Source organism: Pogona vitticeps, chromosome 4 (genome assembly GCF_051106095.1).
Source record: "Pogona vitticeps strain Pit_001003342236 chromosome 4, PviZW2.1, whole genome shotgun sequence".
Lineage (NCBI taxonomy): Eukaryota > Metazoa > Chordata > Lepidosauria > Squamata > Agamidae > Pogona > Pogona vitticeps.
The window spans coordinates 124,302,982-124,318,556 of record NC_135786.1 but is presented as its reverse complement, the minus strand read 5'-3'; the positions used below and the strand labels follow the sequence as shown (position 1 = coordinate 124,318,556).

The window sequence follows — 15,575 nt, the reverse complement described above, 5'->3', positions numbered from 1 at the left end:
AATAGGTCCTAGTTAAGTGAAACTCCTCCCTCCACCATTGTGCAGCAACCAAAAGAAGATGACAGGACTGTATTTGAATAAATGTAGATTGTTGTACATGAAAAAACTAAAACATCCCCTGAAAATAAGCCCTAATGTGTTTTTTGGAGCAAAAATTAATATAAGACCCTGTCTTATTTTGGGGGGAAACACAGTACCAAGATCAGACGGAAAGCTCTTTAATCTCTCTAGATTGAAAGCGAAGACCAAAGTCCAACTGAAATGCATGCGGGACTTCCTCTTCGCAGATGATGCAGCCATCGTTGCCCACTCTGCTGAAGACCTCCAACAACTCATGAATCATTTCAGCAAGGCCTGCCAAGACTTTGGACTAACAATCAGCCTGAAGAAAACACAAGTTATGGGCCAGGGCGTGGACTCACCTCCTTCTATTACCATCTGCACACAAGAATTGGAGGTTGTTCATGACTTTGTGTACCTTGGCTCAACTATCTCTGACACCCTCTCTCTAGATGTCGAGCTGGATAAACGCATTGGCAAAGCAGCCACCATGTTCTCTAGACTCACAAAGAGAGTATGGCTCAATAAGAAGCTGACGACACACACGAAGATCCAGGTTTATAGAGCCTGTGTTCTAAGCACACTCCTGTACTGCAGTGAGTCCTGGACCCTTTGTGCACGGCAGGAGAGGAAGCTGAACACCTTCCATATGCGTTGCCTCCGACGGATTTTTGGTATCACCTGGCAGGACAAAGTTCCAAATAGAGTAGTCCTAGAACGAGCTGGAATTTTCAGCATGAATACATTACTGAAACAGTGACGTCTACGTTGGCTTGGGCACGTCGTGAGAATGGCTGATAGTCGGATTCCAAAGGATCTCCTGTATGGAGAATTAGTGCAGGGAAAGCGCCCCAGAGGGAGACCACAACTGCGATACAAGGACATCTACAAGCAAGATCTGAAGGCCTTAGGAAGAGACCTCAACAGATGGGAAACCCTGACATCTGAGCGTTCAGCCTGGAGGCAGGCGGTGCATCACGGCCTCTTCCAATTTGAAGAGACCCTTGCCCAGCAGGCCGAGGCAAAGAGGAAGTCACAAAAGCAGCAAAACCAGGGAGCCGGACAGGGGACAGACTGGATTTGTCTTCAGTGTGGAAGGGACTGTCACTCTCGAATTGGCCTTCTCAGCCACACTAGACGCTGTTCCAAGTCCTCCATACAGAGCATGTTACCATAGTCTTTCGAGACTGAAGGATGCCTACCTAACAGTACCAAGTAACATAACCCCGCCAACAAAGCTGGAAATCCAGTTTAAGTAGTGTACTAGATAAAAACAATGGACATGGTGGCGCTGCGGGTTAAACCACAGAAGCCTCTGTGCTGCAAGGTCAGAAAGCCATCAGTTGTAAGATCGAATGCATGTGATGGAGTGAGCTCCTGTTGCTTGTCCCAGCTCTTGCCATCCTAGCTGTTCGAAAACATGTAAATGCAAGTAGATACAGTAAATAGATACCACCTAGTCGCACTGGCCACGTGACCACGGAAATTGTCTTTGGACAAACGCTGTATCTATGGCTTGGAAACGGGGATGAGCACCGCGTCCTAAAGTCGGATACGACTGGACTAAATGTCAAGGGGAACCTTTACCTAGATAAAAACAGTCAGTTGAAGCCAAATTGTGAGCTTTATGAATTTTTTTATGTATAGTAACTACCATTACTGTTGAGGCTGTATGCTTTACAGTGCTGTCTCTGAAGCTGTTTGAAGATTTTTTTTTAGATCCATGCAAGTTTTAAAACCAACAAATATGGAACAAGTTTCATGAGTGGCAGAAAAAGTGGAATCCAAGCTGTAATTCAACAGACACAATATCCTATATGTCCACTACAATAATTACTATCTGAAGGTGCTTGTTATAAAACCTGTAGATAATCTAAACTCTATCATGCAAATATTTTCCCCCAAGTGCTGTACCGTATTTGCCGGCGTACAAGGCGACCGGCCGTATAAGACGACCCCCCCCACAGAAGAGGCTGGGCGGGTCGCGGCAGGAGGAGGAGGAGGAGAAAGAGGGGAAGTGGGGGGGTGGCAGGCGAGCGAGCACACTGGATCAGCAGCGAGAGGGAGAGGAAGAGGGCAAGAGGCTGATGTTTTCTAAAAGGTGAAAAGTAAGAACTTTAATGCAGATTACATTGCCCAGGGTGAAGGGCTGCTTTGTACCTGGTGAATAAACAAAATTATTACCCCTAATTTGTGCCAGAGGCTGCTTTATGGCATATAAGGGAATCACACAGAGGCAAGGGATTAAAAGCAAGGTACCAGAGAGATCTATAGTGATATAAAGAGATAAGCTATTGTGTTATAGGACACAGAGAATGGGCTAAAAAGAGAAACAAGAGGATCAAATTGCAGTATAAATATTTTAATGCAGCTTCATGATGACATGGCTTAGAATTGTGACCCCCTAGTAAAAGTGGTAGTGAGCTCTCCAACACTGGAGACAGCCATCTGTATGATATACCTCAACTTGGGTTCCTGTACTGAGCAAGGGGTTGGATTTGATGGTCTTTTAGACCACTTCCAACTCAATTTTTCTATGATTCTTTCCCACCTCTAAAAGATTATTACCTCCTATGCACAAAGTCCTCCTCACGGATTGCGGCCCTGTTGTGTCGAAGGGGCTTGAGTAACTCAGAGGAGCTATGGGCTATGCCATGCAGGGACATCCAAAACAGACAGGTCATAGTGGAAAGTTCTGACTAAACACAATCCACCTGGAGTAGGAATTGGCAAGCCACTCCAGTCTCTTTGGCAAGAATACTCCATGAACAGAAACAAAAGGCTAAAAAATATGACACTGGAAGAAGGGCCCCTCAGGTCAGAAGGCATCCAACATGCTACTGAGGAAGAGCAGAGGACAAGTACAAGTAGCTCCAGAGCTAACAAAGTGGTTGGGCCAAAGCCAAAAGGACGCTCAGCTGTGGATGTGCCTGGAAGTGAAAAGAAAGTCCAATGCTGCAAAGAAAAATACTGCATAGGAACCTGGACTGTAAGATCTATGAACCTTGGGAAGTTAGATGTGGTCAAACAGGAGATGGCAAGAATAAACATTGACATCCTGGGCGTCAGTGAACTAAAATGGACAGGAATGGGCAACTTCAATTCAGATTATTCTCATATCTACTGTTTTGGGCAAGAGGCCTGTAGAAGGAATGGAGTAGCCCTCATAGTCAACAAAAGAGTTGTAAAAGCTGTAATGGGATATACAGTGGTGCCTCGCTTAACGAGCAATTCGTTTAACTATGAATCCACATAGTGATGTGTTTTTTGCGATTGCAATGCGATGTCTTAAATGGTAAAGCATCGCTTTGCGATGATCGGTAAGAGTTTCGCTTACTGATTTTCGCATAGCGATGTTTTTAGAACAGCTGATCGGCGGTTCCAAAATGGCCGCCCGCTGTGTTTTTGCCTGGATTCCTCGCTTACCGGGCAGCGAAAATGGTGGCCACATGGAGGATTTTCACAGAACGGTGAGTTTTTTGCCCATAGGAACGCATTAAACATGTTTTAATGCATTCCTATGGGCTTCTTTGTTCCGCATAACAACGAATCCGTATAACGACGATTTTTCCGGAACGGATTATCGTCGCTATGCGGAGCACCACTGTAATCTCAAAACTGATAGAATGATTTCAATACGAATCCGAGGCAGACCTTTCAACATCACAGTAATCCAGGTTTATGCACCAACCACCAATGCTGAGCAGACTGAAATTGACCAATTTTATGAAGACTTACAACACCTTCTAGAACTGACACCAAAGAAAGATGTTCTTGTCATTAGAGGGGATTGGAATGCTAAAGTAGGGAGTCAAGAGATAAAAGGAACAACAGGTAAGTTTGACCTTGTAGTTCAAAATGAAGCAGGACAAAGGCTAATAGAGTTTTGTCAAGAGAACAAGTTGGTCATCACAAACACTCTTTTCCAACAACACAAGAGGCGACTCTACACATGGAAATCACCAGATGGGCAATACCGAAATCAGATTGGTTATATTAATCTGATTTCGGTATTGCCCTTCTGGCGGTCACAGCAGCAGTGGAAGCCCGGGAGGCTGAGGAGGCTTTGGATGGGTAAAGCACTCCTTTTTTTAAAAAAGTTGTTCTGGGTGGGTTTTGGAGGGTAGGTTTGCGCTGGGCAGGTTATGTTCCGTGTTGTTTTGTTTTTGGGGTGTGTGTGTGTTGTTTTTTTTGCAGTCCCAATGTGTGACTTGCTCCAATGTTTATTTTTGGATTTGTTTTTTGTTTTGTTTTTGTTTTGAAGTCCCAGCACGGGACTTGCTCTGTTTATTTTTAATGTTTTCTTTTTGGTATTTTTCTTTGGCCAGAACAGATTAATCGATTTTCTATGCATTCTTATGGGAAATGGTGCTTCGACTTACAAAAATCTCGACCTACGGCCACTGTTCCAATACAGATTAATTTCGTACAGTGGGGTCTTGACTTGAGAAATTAATCCGTATTGGAAGGCGGCTCTCAAGTCAAAAAGTCTGTAAGTCAAGTCTCCATTGACCTACAGTGCACTGAAAACTGATTAATCCCGTAACAGGCCGTTTTTGTTCCATTTTGGTTTTTTTCTGGTCTGTAAGTCAAATCTCAGTCTGCAAGTCAAACCTAAATGTTGCGGTCAGAGAAGTCTGTAAGTCAAGCTGTCTGTAAGTCAAGCCGTCTGTAAGTCAAGAGTCCACTGTAATTCGAGGCACCACTGTATCAATGTGGTTTTATAAAGGGAAGACAAATGGACAATCTAACTAGATGAGTTTTAAATATTATATATGAGATAGAAACGGAAAAAAATAAAGGCAACTGTTTTATCATTAGACATATTTAAGGCCCTTGATTGTGTTGAATGGCCAACATTAAAACTATTTATAAAGGGTTGGGGATTTGGTAAAAGATTTACAGGGGTTATTGACCAATTATATTTAGATAATGCTTCAGAGGTAATAGTTAACTAATGGAAAGTGCTGTCCACTTTCACCAATATTGTTTTGTATGGTTATAGAACTGCTAGCTAATGCAATAAGAAAGGATGAATCAATCAAAGGACTTGGAAAAAACATGACAAAATTAAGATTAATTTATTTGCTGATGACTCTTTATTGACTATTAAAAACCCACTAGAAAGTATGGATAGTATTAAAAATCATTTAGAAAAATTTAGGGAAATTAAAGGATTAACTATTAACTGGCAAAAAACAAATGTTTAATCATAACAAACATGAACAAGAAATGTTTGTAAATAAATATAGTTTTAAAATTTGTAATTATATTAAATATTTAGGTATAAATATTCAGAAACTAAAATAGCAAAATTTTAATAAATTAAAGAGTGATATTAAAAATAAATTATTGGAATGTTCTATATTGAAACTATTGTGGTTTGGGAGAATCGCTATGCTCAAAATGAAAATATTACCAAAAATTACCTTTTTATTCAGGATGCTCCCAATACACTTAGAAGAAGGTTTAAAATATTGGCAGGGATTAATCAATGGATTTTGTAATCAAGGTTGAAAAATCTAGAATAAATAAAAATAATGGTATAAGGTTCAAAAAATGGAGGTTTAGGTATTCCTAATATAAAAATAATTATATAGTGAATCAGCTAAGATTTATTTGAGGTATTATATATAACAAACTTAATTTTGTGGGATACGTAATCCTCAGAAATAAATGGGAACGTTTATAAAATATGTATTCAATGTAGTAAAAAGAAATACAGTATCAGCTGAATAACCCTTTTTAATGAAATATGTTAAATGTATGGAATAGATATAAAAAGAAGCTGTGGCAGAACCTCCACGTCACGCCTCTCCATCATGAGGAGCTCAAGGGCAGGAGCCTATGAGAGGACAGGAGGGACGGAACCAAAAGGACAGATAGACAGTTAGGGAGGAGAGTTGGAGAAAAGAGATTTTGAGATAGGGAATTGAAGAGAGTTAGTTAGGAGATGGAACTGAGAAAGTTAGGACAGAGATTGGAAAGTTGGAATGCTAGAAAGAGTAGGAAAGAGTTCCAAAGTATAGAGAATAAATAGTCAAAGAATATTGTAACAGTGAATAAACATGCAAACCAAAGTGAAAGCAAATGATATTTAATGAATACTCCTAAACATCCGTGATTTTCTCCTGTGATTGGCATAACATCAATATTATCAATAAATCTGTTGTATTGGCAGCATGTGTCGAAGATCTATCTATTTGGTATTGAGGGACTAATACCTGGTGGCAGCGTGAAGTGAGGAAACGCATCCAGAGGGTGGACTTGTGTTTAGAGGGAAAATAAACAAAACACACTGAGTGGACGCGACAGAAGCTATGTCCCCTTATTGGTTGTTGTGGGTTTTTCGGGCTCTTTGGCCGTGTTCTGAAAGTTGTTCTTCCTAACGTTCCACAGAGTGCTGTCCTCTGAAGATGCTGGCCACAGAGACTGGCGAAACATTAGGAAGAACAGCCTTCAGGACACGGCCAAAGAGCCCGAAAAACCCACAACAACATTAGATCCCGGCCATGAAAGCCTTCACCAATACATATGTCCCTTTACTTCACCATTAAAATTAGTGACTGAAATAGAAAATTTCCCAGCAAATTTCAAGGATTTACTTGATTGGTTTAAGGATAAAAAAGCTGCTAGATGAAGTATTGAATGAGTAAAATGAGATCTCCCTGTGACTGGCACTAGTGCGCAAGTGTGCATGTGTGAGCTCTGCGTAGACAAGGGGCGGAACAGAGTGCTGCTGCTTCCCGCCGAGCAGAACGGGCCGGTCACGTCGATAAGGCTGGCACCCGTCTTGCTGCTGATGCTTGCCACACTGGATACCGCCACACTGGATACCGCGCCACACTGGATACCGCGCGATACTGGACGGTATGTAGAATGAGGTGGGCAGGCATCGGGAGGCTACTATGGGCACCGGGCGAGCATCGGAAGGCCACTATGGGCAGATATGTCTATCCCAACTGAAGTGCACCCAGCGTAGAAGATGACCCCCCCACCTGGAGGCATGTTTTTCAGGGCAAAAAAGTAGTAAATCACACTTAGTGTACACCCACTAAATGACTGGAATTTACTGAGGATTTGACTCATTGAAGTTCCAACTTACTACTGGATTTCAGGTGATATTACTTGGACCAGGTTCTCTAACTGAAAAAAAAAGCCCAATGAGATTCACAGGGTAGGTTTTATGTACATTAAGGAAGCAAACTATACAGGAATGGTGTCTATTCTGCACCGGATAATTCCAAATCATGCAAAGAACATTTAGATTCTTTACTTGGAATACATTACTATATCAAAAGGTAGGTGTTTGAAGAATCTGAGAGTTTCTAGAAAGAATTCTATGTTGTCAAAAAGAATAAGGAAAATATAGAAGAAACCAGGTAAGAAAAACACAATTATGAACCAAGAATAACCACCCTGGAATTTACCAAAGAAGCCATAATAAAACAGAAACATGTCTTGGAATCTATTCAGCCAGAAAACATGTTAAAAGGAATTCTTAAAGACTAGTTCAATAATGAAACGATTTAGTCCTTTTTCAATAACTTTAACAGTTCTACACTTAAAAATATTTTTTTCTTCAATAAATTTTGTAAAAAGGAGAACCCCACCACCACACCCAAAATAATGTGCTTTACTTGCCAAAAACACACAACCATTTATTCCCAATAAATGAGAAAGTGTATCATGCAAAGCTTCATAGTAATCGGGATTGTAAATAGTCTCAGAGGTGAGGATGAGATCATATTTTGCTAAGGGCTTCTTGCTACTTAAAAGGAGTTTACTAAATGCTGACCATTCCCCAGAAAAGAATTTGCATTTAGAGAGCAAGTCTTGATCAAAGTCTCTTTCTGAGCATTGTTTTAGGCAAGGATCAGCAATTCCTCCAACATCATCACCTTGATATGCACAGTTAACCAATACATTAGGTAGAGTTATTTCTTCAATCACTGAGCTGTTGTAGTCTTGAAAGTGAACTTCTTTAGCATGACTTTTCAATGCAAGCACTCCCAACAATCCAGCCCCACAGCCAAGATCCAAAACAGACTTCTGTGCAAATGGAATTTCAGCTTCTACTAAATAATCAATGAGATCATAGGTACACTCCCAGATCTTCAGACCACCTTCATAGACACCTGTGATTAGATCAGAGTGAGAAGAAATACTTTTAGACACTACATCTCCTCCAGTGAGATCAACTGGGAAAGTTGTCTCCACCACAGAAATACCAGCAGAAGTGCATGGTAGGGTTACCACAACCTTATTTTCTAACACTTTGCTGCCATCTTTAGGAATATTATGCTCCTTCACAGACTGAGGACAGAAATGTTTCTTTGGCAAACTTGTCCCATTTTCACTCAAAGCAGTGCACGCTGTCACATTAGCAGTGATTTTTGATAAAGATTCCCAGTTAATTATATGTTCCTCTGAGGAAATTCCTTCATTACTTTCAGTGGCATTTTCTTTTTTGTCCGTAGATGCATCTACTGTTTTCTCCTGCATTTTTCTATCTCCAGTAGCATCTATTTTGTTTTCTGGAACAGTATCTATAGAGAAGTTGAACTGGAAATCCATTTTCTTCTGAAGAAAAATTCAAAGTATAAACTTATAGACACACCAGCAATATAAATATTTAGTATTGTATATTGAAAGGAAGTTTGCAAGTCCAGTTTTGCTGTGAGATCCTTGTCTGTATAACTGTGCCTTCTTCTGGCTCTACAGAGATCTTCTTGAAAGGAAAAAGAAAAGAGTCAAGTCATCTTGCAGACAACATAACTAGTAAAGACACAATAACTATACAGTACTGTACTCCCATATCATTTTCGCAACTGTGAAGGGTGGATAATTGAGGATAATTAAATGTCCATAAAAATCTCCACACTGTTCTTTTCTGTACTTCTTAGAAAAAATGATACTGTTCTGTCCACAATGACTAGAGAACTTATTATGGATATGATCCATTTTGTGAAGGGAGAATGCTTTGCCCAAGTCAATTTCAATCAGATTTTTACCCCGCCCCTCTGGACAATGTCTACTCGGGGCGGCTTACATAGATAAAAACACATCAATATAAACATGTATAAAATCATAAAAATACAATTACAATTATAACAATTAATTCCATATTCACATCTAAAAATGAAGTGACCCTACTTTCTTACTGTAGAAAGCTCCTGTTTCCCCCTTCCACCCCCTTTTTGGTCCATTATTAAAATGAGAAAGAACTGAGTTCACAATTTGTCAAATGATGGGAAAGAAGGTGTGTGTGTGTGTGTGAGGGAGGGAGAGGAGAAAGAGAAAAGCAGGCTACAATACCAAAGATGATGTGACAACACTATCACAATTTGACCTGAAGTTTCAAAGTTCCAGCCAGTGCAAACCCTAACCCATTAAGTCCCAAGCTCCTCTCCCTGCATTCCAGGGATAACCAGAGGCCCTGGTACTGTAGTTTGAAGCCAAACAGAAGGCAGTGCCTTTCTTATGCCTGGCCGGCTAGGGTTGTCTCTATGGTTTATATTGAGGCAAATGACACACAGCCCATCACTGTCAATCTCGGAGGCTTCAGGCAAGATCCCAGCTCTAGCGGGAGATCTCTGGTGATCTCCTAGCCAGGTGCTCCCTGGGCCCGACTGTGCTTCCGAAATCAGAAAAGGCCAACGTTTTCGGGGCGCTATGTTACAAAGATTAGACAACAAACGTTGCAAGCAAAAGGTCCAGGGTTCAACCGCTGACATCTCCAGGCAGGGATTTAAAAAAAAACCAACACTCCAGTCTGAAACCTCGAAAAGCCAACCTGGTGAGAGAAGCAGAATTAAGCTAGAGGCGCCGGGCAGGAAAGCAGATTCCTGGGTTTCTGGCTCAGTTCTCACGAACGTGGTGTGATAAGCCGTGTTCAGAGAAGGATGCAAGGCATCGTTTCGGAAAACGAGCGGTTCCCGAGGGCCAGGCAAGCGCCCTCTAGTTCATATTTCCACCAACAGCCTTTCAAATTTAGAACGCTGCTTTTCTACAAGGAGAAATGTTAAACGTTTCTATTATTATTATCATCATTATTCTTCGACAATATTCAACCCCCATGTGGAATTCGAAGCCATACCGTCCAAACATTTATCCGAACCCGCCTTGGTCATCAAGTTCACTTTACCTCAAGAAGAGAGAGAGAGAGAGAGAGAGAGCCGCAGGGCTAGGGAAACCCGAAAGAGGCTCCACTCGCCGCACTCCGCTTCCTTCCTTCCGCCCGTCCGTTCGTTCCCGGCTTCCCTCCCTCCCGGCCTCCACTCTCGGCAAGTTCCGCCAGCCCCTGCAGGGCGTCTGCGCCGTTGCTGTGACCGCCGCGATGGCTGACGGGATACGGCGAGTGGCGAGTGGCGGGCTCTCGCTGGTGGCGGCAGATTCGGACGGCGGCGCCGACGCCGCCATGGAAGCGCTCTCGTCACTGGCGGAGATAGAGGGCTGGGATGCCGAGCTCTGCCGCCGAGAGCTCCCGACCGTCTTGCCTCGTCTTCTCATATCCTTCTGCCTCACTGCGGTTACTCTCCGGCGTGTCGCGGGGCGGTGGGGCGGAGGGGTCGAGAAGTTAGGGGGAGGAGAGATACGGCTGGGGGAACGAACTCCTGTGGGAAGGGAGGCGCGTCGTTCCCCCCAAACTCATCTCCTTAGGATTTATCTAATCCTGCGACCCCTTTCTCTGCTCCAAGTGAAGTTACGTTGAGGAGCAAGGCAGGTTCACTTCTCAGCGAAAATGTCGACTGTGTCGTTCTTACGTCCTGGACAAATCACTCCCTACAGTAAAAGGTGAACTGGTATAGCTCAGTGGGTTATAGCCAGGGCTTGCAACAGATACTGTCCATGTTGATTTCTCAACCGAAGGTAGTTTGCCTCCAGAAGCCATTTGTGTTATGCCAGCACAACTAGACAAAAACATTTGGACCAGTATCTTGAATATAAGATGTAGGCTTCCTTAGTGACAGATTTCAGTGAATATATATACATAAATCTATGGAATTGTAGTACTAGAACTATGGACTCTATTACCGTATATGTCAGAGTGTTTCTCCCTCAGAACATCAGCCTGTATCACCTTTTCAGGCTGTACTTCTCGGGATGCCTACCCCGAGAGGCAAAAAAAGACTATCACCAAAACTCATGTCTTCTTGGTCATGGTCCCATCATTATGGAATGGACTCCTGGAAGAAGTATATCAGGCCCTTTCCCTCCCAGCCTTTAAAAGGATGCTAAAGACTGTTCTGTTTAAAGAGGCATTCAAAAATACCCTTTCCTGAGATATTCTGTGCTCTCAGTGTCACTAACATTGTGGCTTTGTCTCTATTGTTTTTTTTATTTCAGACATATACTGTTGGTTGTTGGGTCACTACTATAGTATGTTGCTGTAAACCGCCTACAGTAGTGTTTTGCACTGTCAGCAGTATATACAGTGGTGCCTCGCATAGCGATGTTAATTGGTGTGGCAAAAATAGCCGCTAACCGAAAACATCGCTATGTGATTTTAAAAACCCCATTGAAACCCCTTCGATGCATTCCAATGAGGGAAAAATTTACCTTTAAGCGAAAATCCTCCATACAGCAGCCATTTTCGCTGCCCGGTAAGCTAGGAATCCATCCCAAAAAAGAGCGGGCTGCCATTATTTTCCCCGGCAGCCATTTTGGAACCGCCAATCAGCTGTTGGAAAAAAATCGCTATGCGAAAATCGGTAAGCGAAATAGCTTACCGATCATCGCAAAGCAATTTTTTACCATTCAAAGCATCATTATGCGATCGCTTTTGCGATTGCAAAAACCTAATCGCTATCCGGATTTGTCGTTAAATGGGGCGCTCGTTAAGCACAAAGTAAATAAATAAATGGGAATTACTAACCACTGACAGAAATAGACTCATTGGCAGGTAGAAATTAATCTGCCCTGTAAATAAATTACTGCAGAATCTGAGCTATGTCATAAGACATAATGGAATAAGTTTTATTGTTTTCATTCTCAACTAGAAATGTATCTTGTTTGCTTTCCTTAGTATTTGTACTCTGTATTTCAGGCAACTGACAACTGGACTCAGCATATTTGTAAGTAAAATATATTCTAACTTCATTTTAGATATAGAGTACACACTTCAAAGTGCTTGTCTGCGGTTATTGTATAAACATTTTTTTACTTTGTGGTTTATCTTGTTTTCTTATTTATGCTGCATAATTGCATGTGTTTAAGGAATGGATGATTGTAAAACTTTGTTCTACAATGAACTTTGAACTTAATAAACAGCTTCAGTGTTCATCTCTCCCTACCTTTTCTTGCAGCCTTCAAATTTTCCCAGCATTATCATCTTTTCCAGGGAATCTTGCCTTCTCACGATATGCTCAAAATAATACATCTTCATTTTTGTCCGTTTTATTCAGGCTCTAGGACTCACTTGTGCATTTTTTCTGGCAGTCCAGCATTATCTGCAAAGCTCTCCTCCAGAACCATATTTCAGAGAGAAAGAGAGATGAAATATGGTTCACATATATATATATTTATGTGAGCTTTCTTTACCGTCCAGTTTTCACACTTGTACATACAGACACCCCTCATTTAACGACCTATCTGTTTTACAACTGCACGGAATTATGACCAGTTTCTATTATTATCATTCTATTATCATTATGACTACTGTATCCCCTTTTAATCACTTTTCCAAGACGATTATTTATTTATTTTAATAGATTTATACCCCGCGCATCTAGACCAAAGTTCTACCCTGGGTGGCATTACAAATTTAAATACAGTAAAATCAATAAACATGCAATAAAAAAGATTATGTCCAACTCCTCTAACCTTTCTTTGTAGGATTTGGTTTGCTGGCTCTGGGACTTAATCCCAGTTTCTCTATATATGGGAACTGTAGAAACATTTGGTTCTAGCTTGTTAAATATTACCAGCTATCTTTTCAGACAAAACAGACTTATCAGTGACCCTTTTGGAGAGGGATGGTCACTCTCTAGAGGTTGGGGGGCACACATTTCATCACACATGATGAAATGGATTAGTCATGAATCATACAGGGCTTGGGAAAGAGAGAACTTGACTTTAATTCCCTAAACTTTTCCAGTGTTTGTGACATCATTACCCTTCTGAAGATGTAACTTAGATGAAGACTTTTGCCCATGAATATTCACTAGTATAAGAATATTTGATTTATTAAAATAATGGCATTTCTAAACTCTTTCATTTGCAGGTATTTTAAGGATCTTGACAGAGAGATTTTTACCTCACATTAGTCTTTCCGAATTAGAGCAAACATTTTCCTCTAAAATATTACCAAAGGTATGACCCTCTATTATGAATTGAGAAATACAGTCCGTATTAAGAATTCTTGGCTTTTATAATTTGCACGATTAATTACAACAGAAGTGTATCATTTCCTTCTTTTATATATGTTTTATTGATTGGTTTTTCTACTTGTTTTTATACATTGACTCTGCTGTTTATTGATTTTGGCACTTGTAATCAGAGCCTGATTAGACCTGCAGTCAATGTAGAGCTTACTTGGGCAGTAGAACTAGTGAATAAAGTGTGCTGCTTAATGCATTTTACTGCAAAACACCCTCTATCCTATATGTTATTACCTAATCTATAAAAAGAAGTTGGACTTTTGCATATGGATAGTTTGTTATCCATTGGTATAAAACAAGAAGTATGTATAACATTCTTAGATCCAGATATCATTTCACTTTCTAATTTGCACTGAAGGGTCCAAAACATGTTGGTTTGGTTCTGTTTTATAAAGTGGGTTTATTTTACTTAAAGAGACCTTGCCCACATGATTTAAACCTTGAAACAAAGGAATTATTTTTATGAAACACTTCTAGTTACATGTAAACCTGTTTCTGTAGTGAAAGGGAAAGTGTCTGTACCAGGGTGGATTTGATTTCAATAATAAAAAAAGGATTTGAATATTTAAATTTTTAAAAATCAGTTTTTTAATTTAAATTGTGGTTTAAATCAATTTGATTTTTTAAAAAAATCATTGATTTCTGTCCTCTCTGGTCTGTACTGCGAACAGTGTAAGAATTGTATATGGGATCAGGTAAATGGCTTATTGGTCAACATTGCTAAGATCCATATTATATTATATTATGTTATGTTATGTTATGTTTTGTTATATTATAACTACAAAGCTGGAAGGGAGTCATTGAGTCTAGCCCCTGTCAAGAAGGCACAGGGAAGGAATTGAAATTCAAACCTCTGGCTCTGCAGCCATGTGCCTAAGCCACTGAGCTATCAAACCGTTCTAGCTTCTGTGGAATGCCCTGCATACACACTGGGGACCTTCCTACTGTAGCCAATTGTTCCCTCTCCCCCACTGCTTGTAAAGTTCAACAGTACAGTGGTGCCTCGCTTAACGATGGTTCCAAAAAAATCGCTGCTAAGCGATTTCATCGCTAAGCAAAATGCGGTTTCCCATTGAAATGCATTGAAAACCGGATAATCCGTTCCAATAGGAACGAATTGCTGTCCTTAAACGAAAATCACCATGGGAAACATCGCTAAGCGAAACGCAGTTCCCCAACTGAAATGCATTGAAACCTATTCAGTGCATCTCAATGGGGGGGGATACAACAACAAATTAAAAAAGAGTCAGAACAAAGTCAAATTTGGTTAACAAAGGGTTTATTAAGTGCACTTTATGATTTCAAACATTTTAAACAGTAAACGTTAACTTTATAAATAACAGAAAAACATTTAAAAAACAGCAAACATGAGGCTGTTTAAACCATTGTTAAGTGAAACATGGGACCCAAAATTTAATCGCTGTGCGAAGCATGGTCCCAACCATCGCTAAGCGAAAATCGCCATAGGGACCATTGTTAAACGACGCGTGAAAACACTCCGAAAAAGTCATCGCTAAGCGATTTCAGTGTTAAATGAAGCAATCGCTAAGCGAGACACCACTGTACTTACTACAATACTGTACTACTGCAGTGCATGGAAAACTGGAAGCACTCATGCACACAAATGTATCTTGAATAAATCTACAAAGGTACATCTTTTGATTGTGCTACCTTCAACACTGGTGAGATAGATGCTTTTGGAAGTTCTAAAGAGGATGTTAATAACATTGGTTTGGCTTTTAAAAGTAATATAAAATGTAATTGATAGAACTTGTGCACAGCAGTTTCAAGCATTATGATAAAAGAGCCACACAAAGAGTAAAAATTGGTATTCTCCCTTTGTGTGTGTGTCAGCAGTGTGTGTGTGTACATAAAATGATCATTTGGTCTTTATTAAAAACATTGAAGAACGTTTACTATTTAAAACACATGTAGAATAGGATGCTTTGGCATTTGGTACTAGTTACAGTGGTGCCTCGCATAGCGATCATTCCGTTTTACGATGAAATCGCTTTGGGATGGACTTTTTGCCATCGCAAGAGCGATCACTTTGCGATGGCCCCTATGGGGAAAATTCGCTTTGCAATGATCACGGGGAAGCGCTTCCCCACGATCATCCCAAAGGCCCCACCG

The 15,575-nt window shown here is 40.7% G+C and overlaps 2 protein-coding genes across 7 annotated transcripts in view; one reads left to right on the top strand and one right to left on the bottom strand.

Annotated features, from left to right (window-relative positions):
• Nucleotides 1-7,224: 7,224 nt before the first annotated feature.
• On the bottom strand, nt 7,225-10,387 carry METTL18 (methyltransferase 18, RPL3 N3(tau)-histidine). 5 transcript variants are annotated; one of them, XR_013544648.1, is made up of 3 exons: nt 10,160-10,220; nt 9,857-10,069; nt 7,225-8,791 (listed from the first exon to the last, which is right to left on the bottom strand). XR_013544648.1 is itself a non-coding variant. In XM_020814805.3 (3 exons), the coding sequence occupies exon 3, from the start codon at nt 8,635-8,637 to the stop codon at nt 7,549-7,551; it is 1,089 nt and encodes a 362-aa protein (XP_020670464.3). In that variant the 5' UTR covers nt 8,638-8,791; nt 9,857-10,069; nt 10,208-10,355; the 3' UTR covers nt 7,225-7,548. The 5 variants fall into 5 exon arrangements, 4 of the variants coding, with proteins under 4 accessions (XP_020670464.3, XP_072854365.2, XP_020670467.3 ...); XM_020814805.3 differs by having other exon boundaries at nt 10,208-10,355; XM_072998264.2 differs by having other exon boundaries at nt 7,225-8,788; nt 10,208-10,316.
• The window catches only part of FIRRM (FIGNL1 interacting regulator of recombination and mitosis), a 69,124-nt gene continuing 63,865 nt past the window's right edge, over nt 10,317-15,575 (top strand). Inside the window, exons 1-3 of one of the 2 annotated variants that reach the window (XM_078392440.1) lie at nt 10,317-10,570; nt 12,098-12,137; nt 13,286-13,374. In XM_078392440.1, the coding sequence (XP_078248566.1) occupies nt 10,400-10,570; nt 12,098-12,137; nt 13,286-13,374 (300 nt within the window). In that variant the 5' untranslated portion in view covers nt 10,317-10,399. The remainder of the gene's footprint in view (nt 10,571-12,097; nt 12,138-13,285; nt 13,375-15,575) is intronic. The other variant, XM_072998263.2, reaches the window with a different exon arrangement.

What these genes read in the sequence shown, in the direction of transcription:
- METTL18 (XM_020814808.3), bottom strand. Translation starts at nt 8,637, where the DNA reads ATGGATTTCCAGTTCAACTTCTCTATAGATACTGTTCCAGAAAACAAA.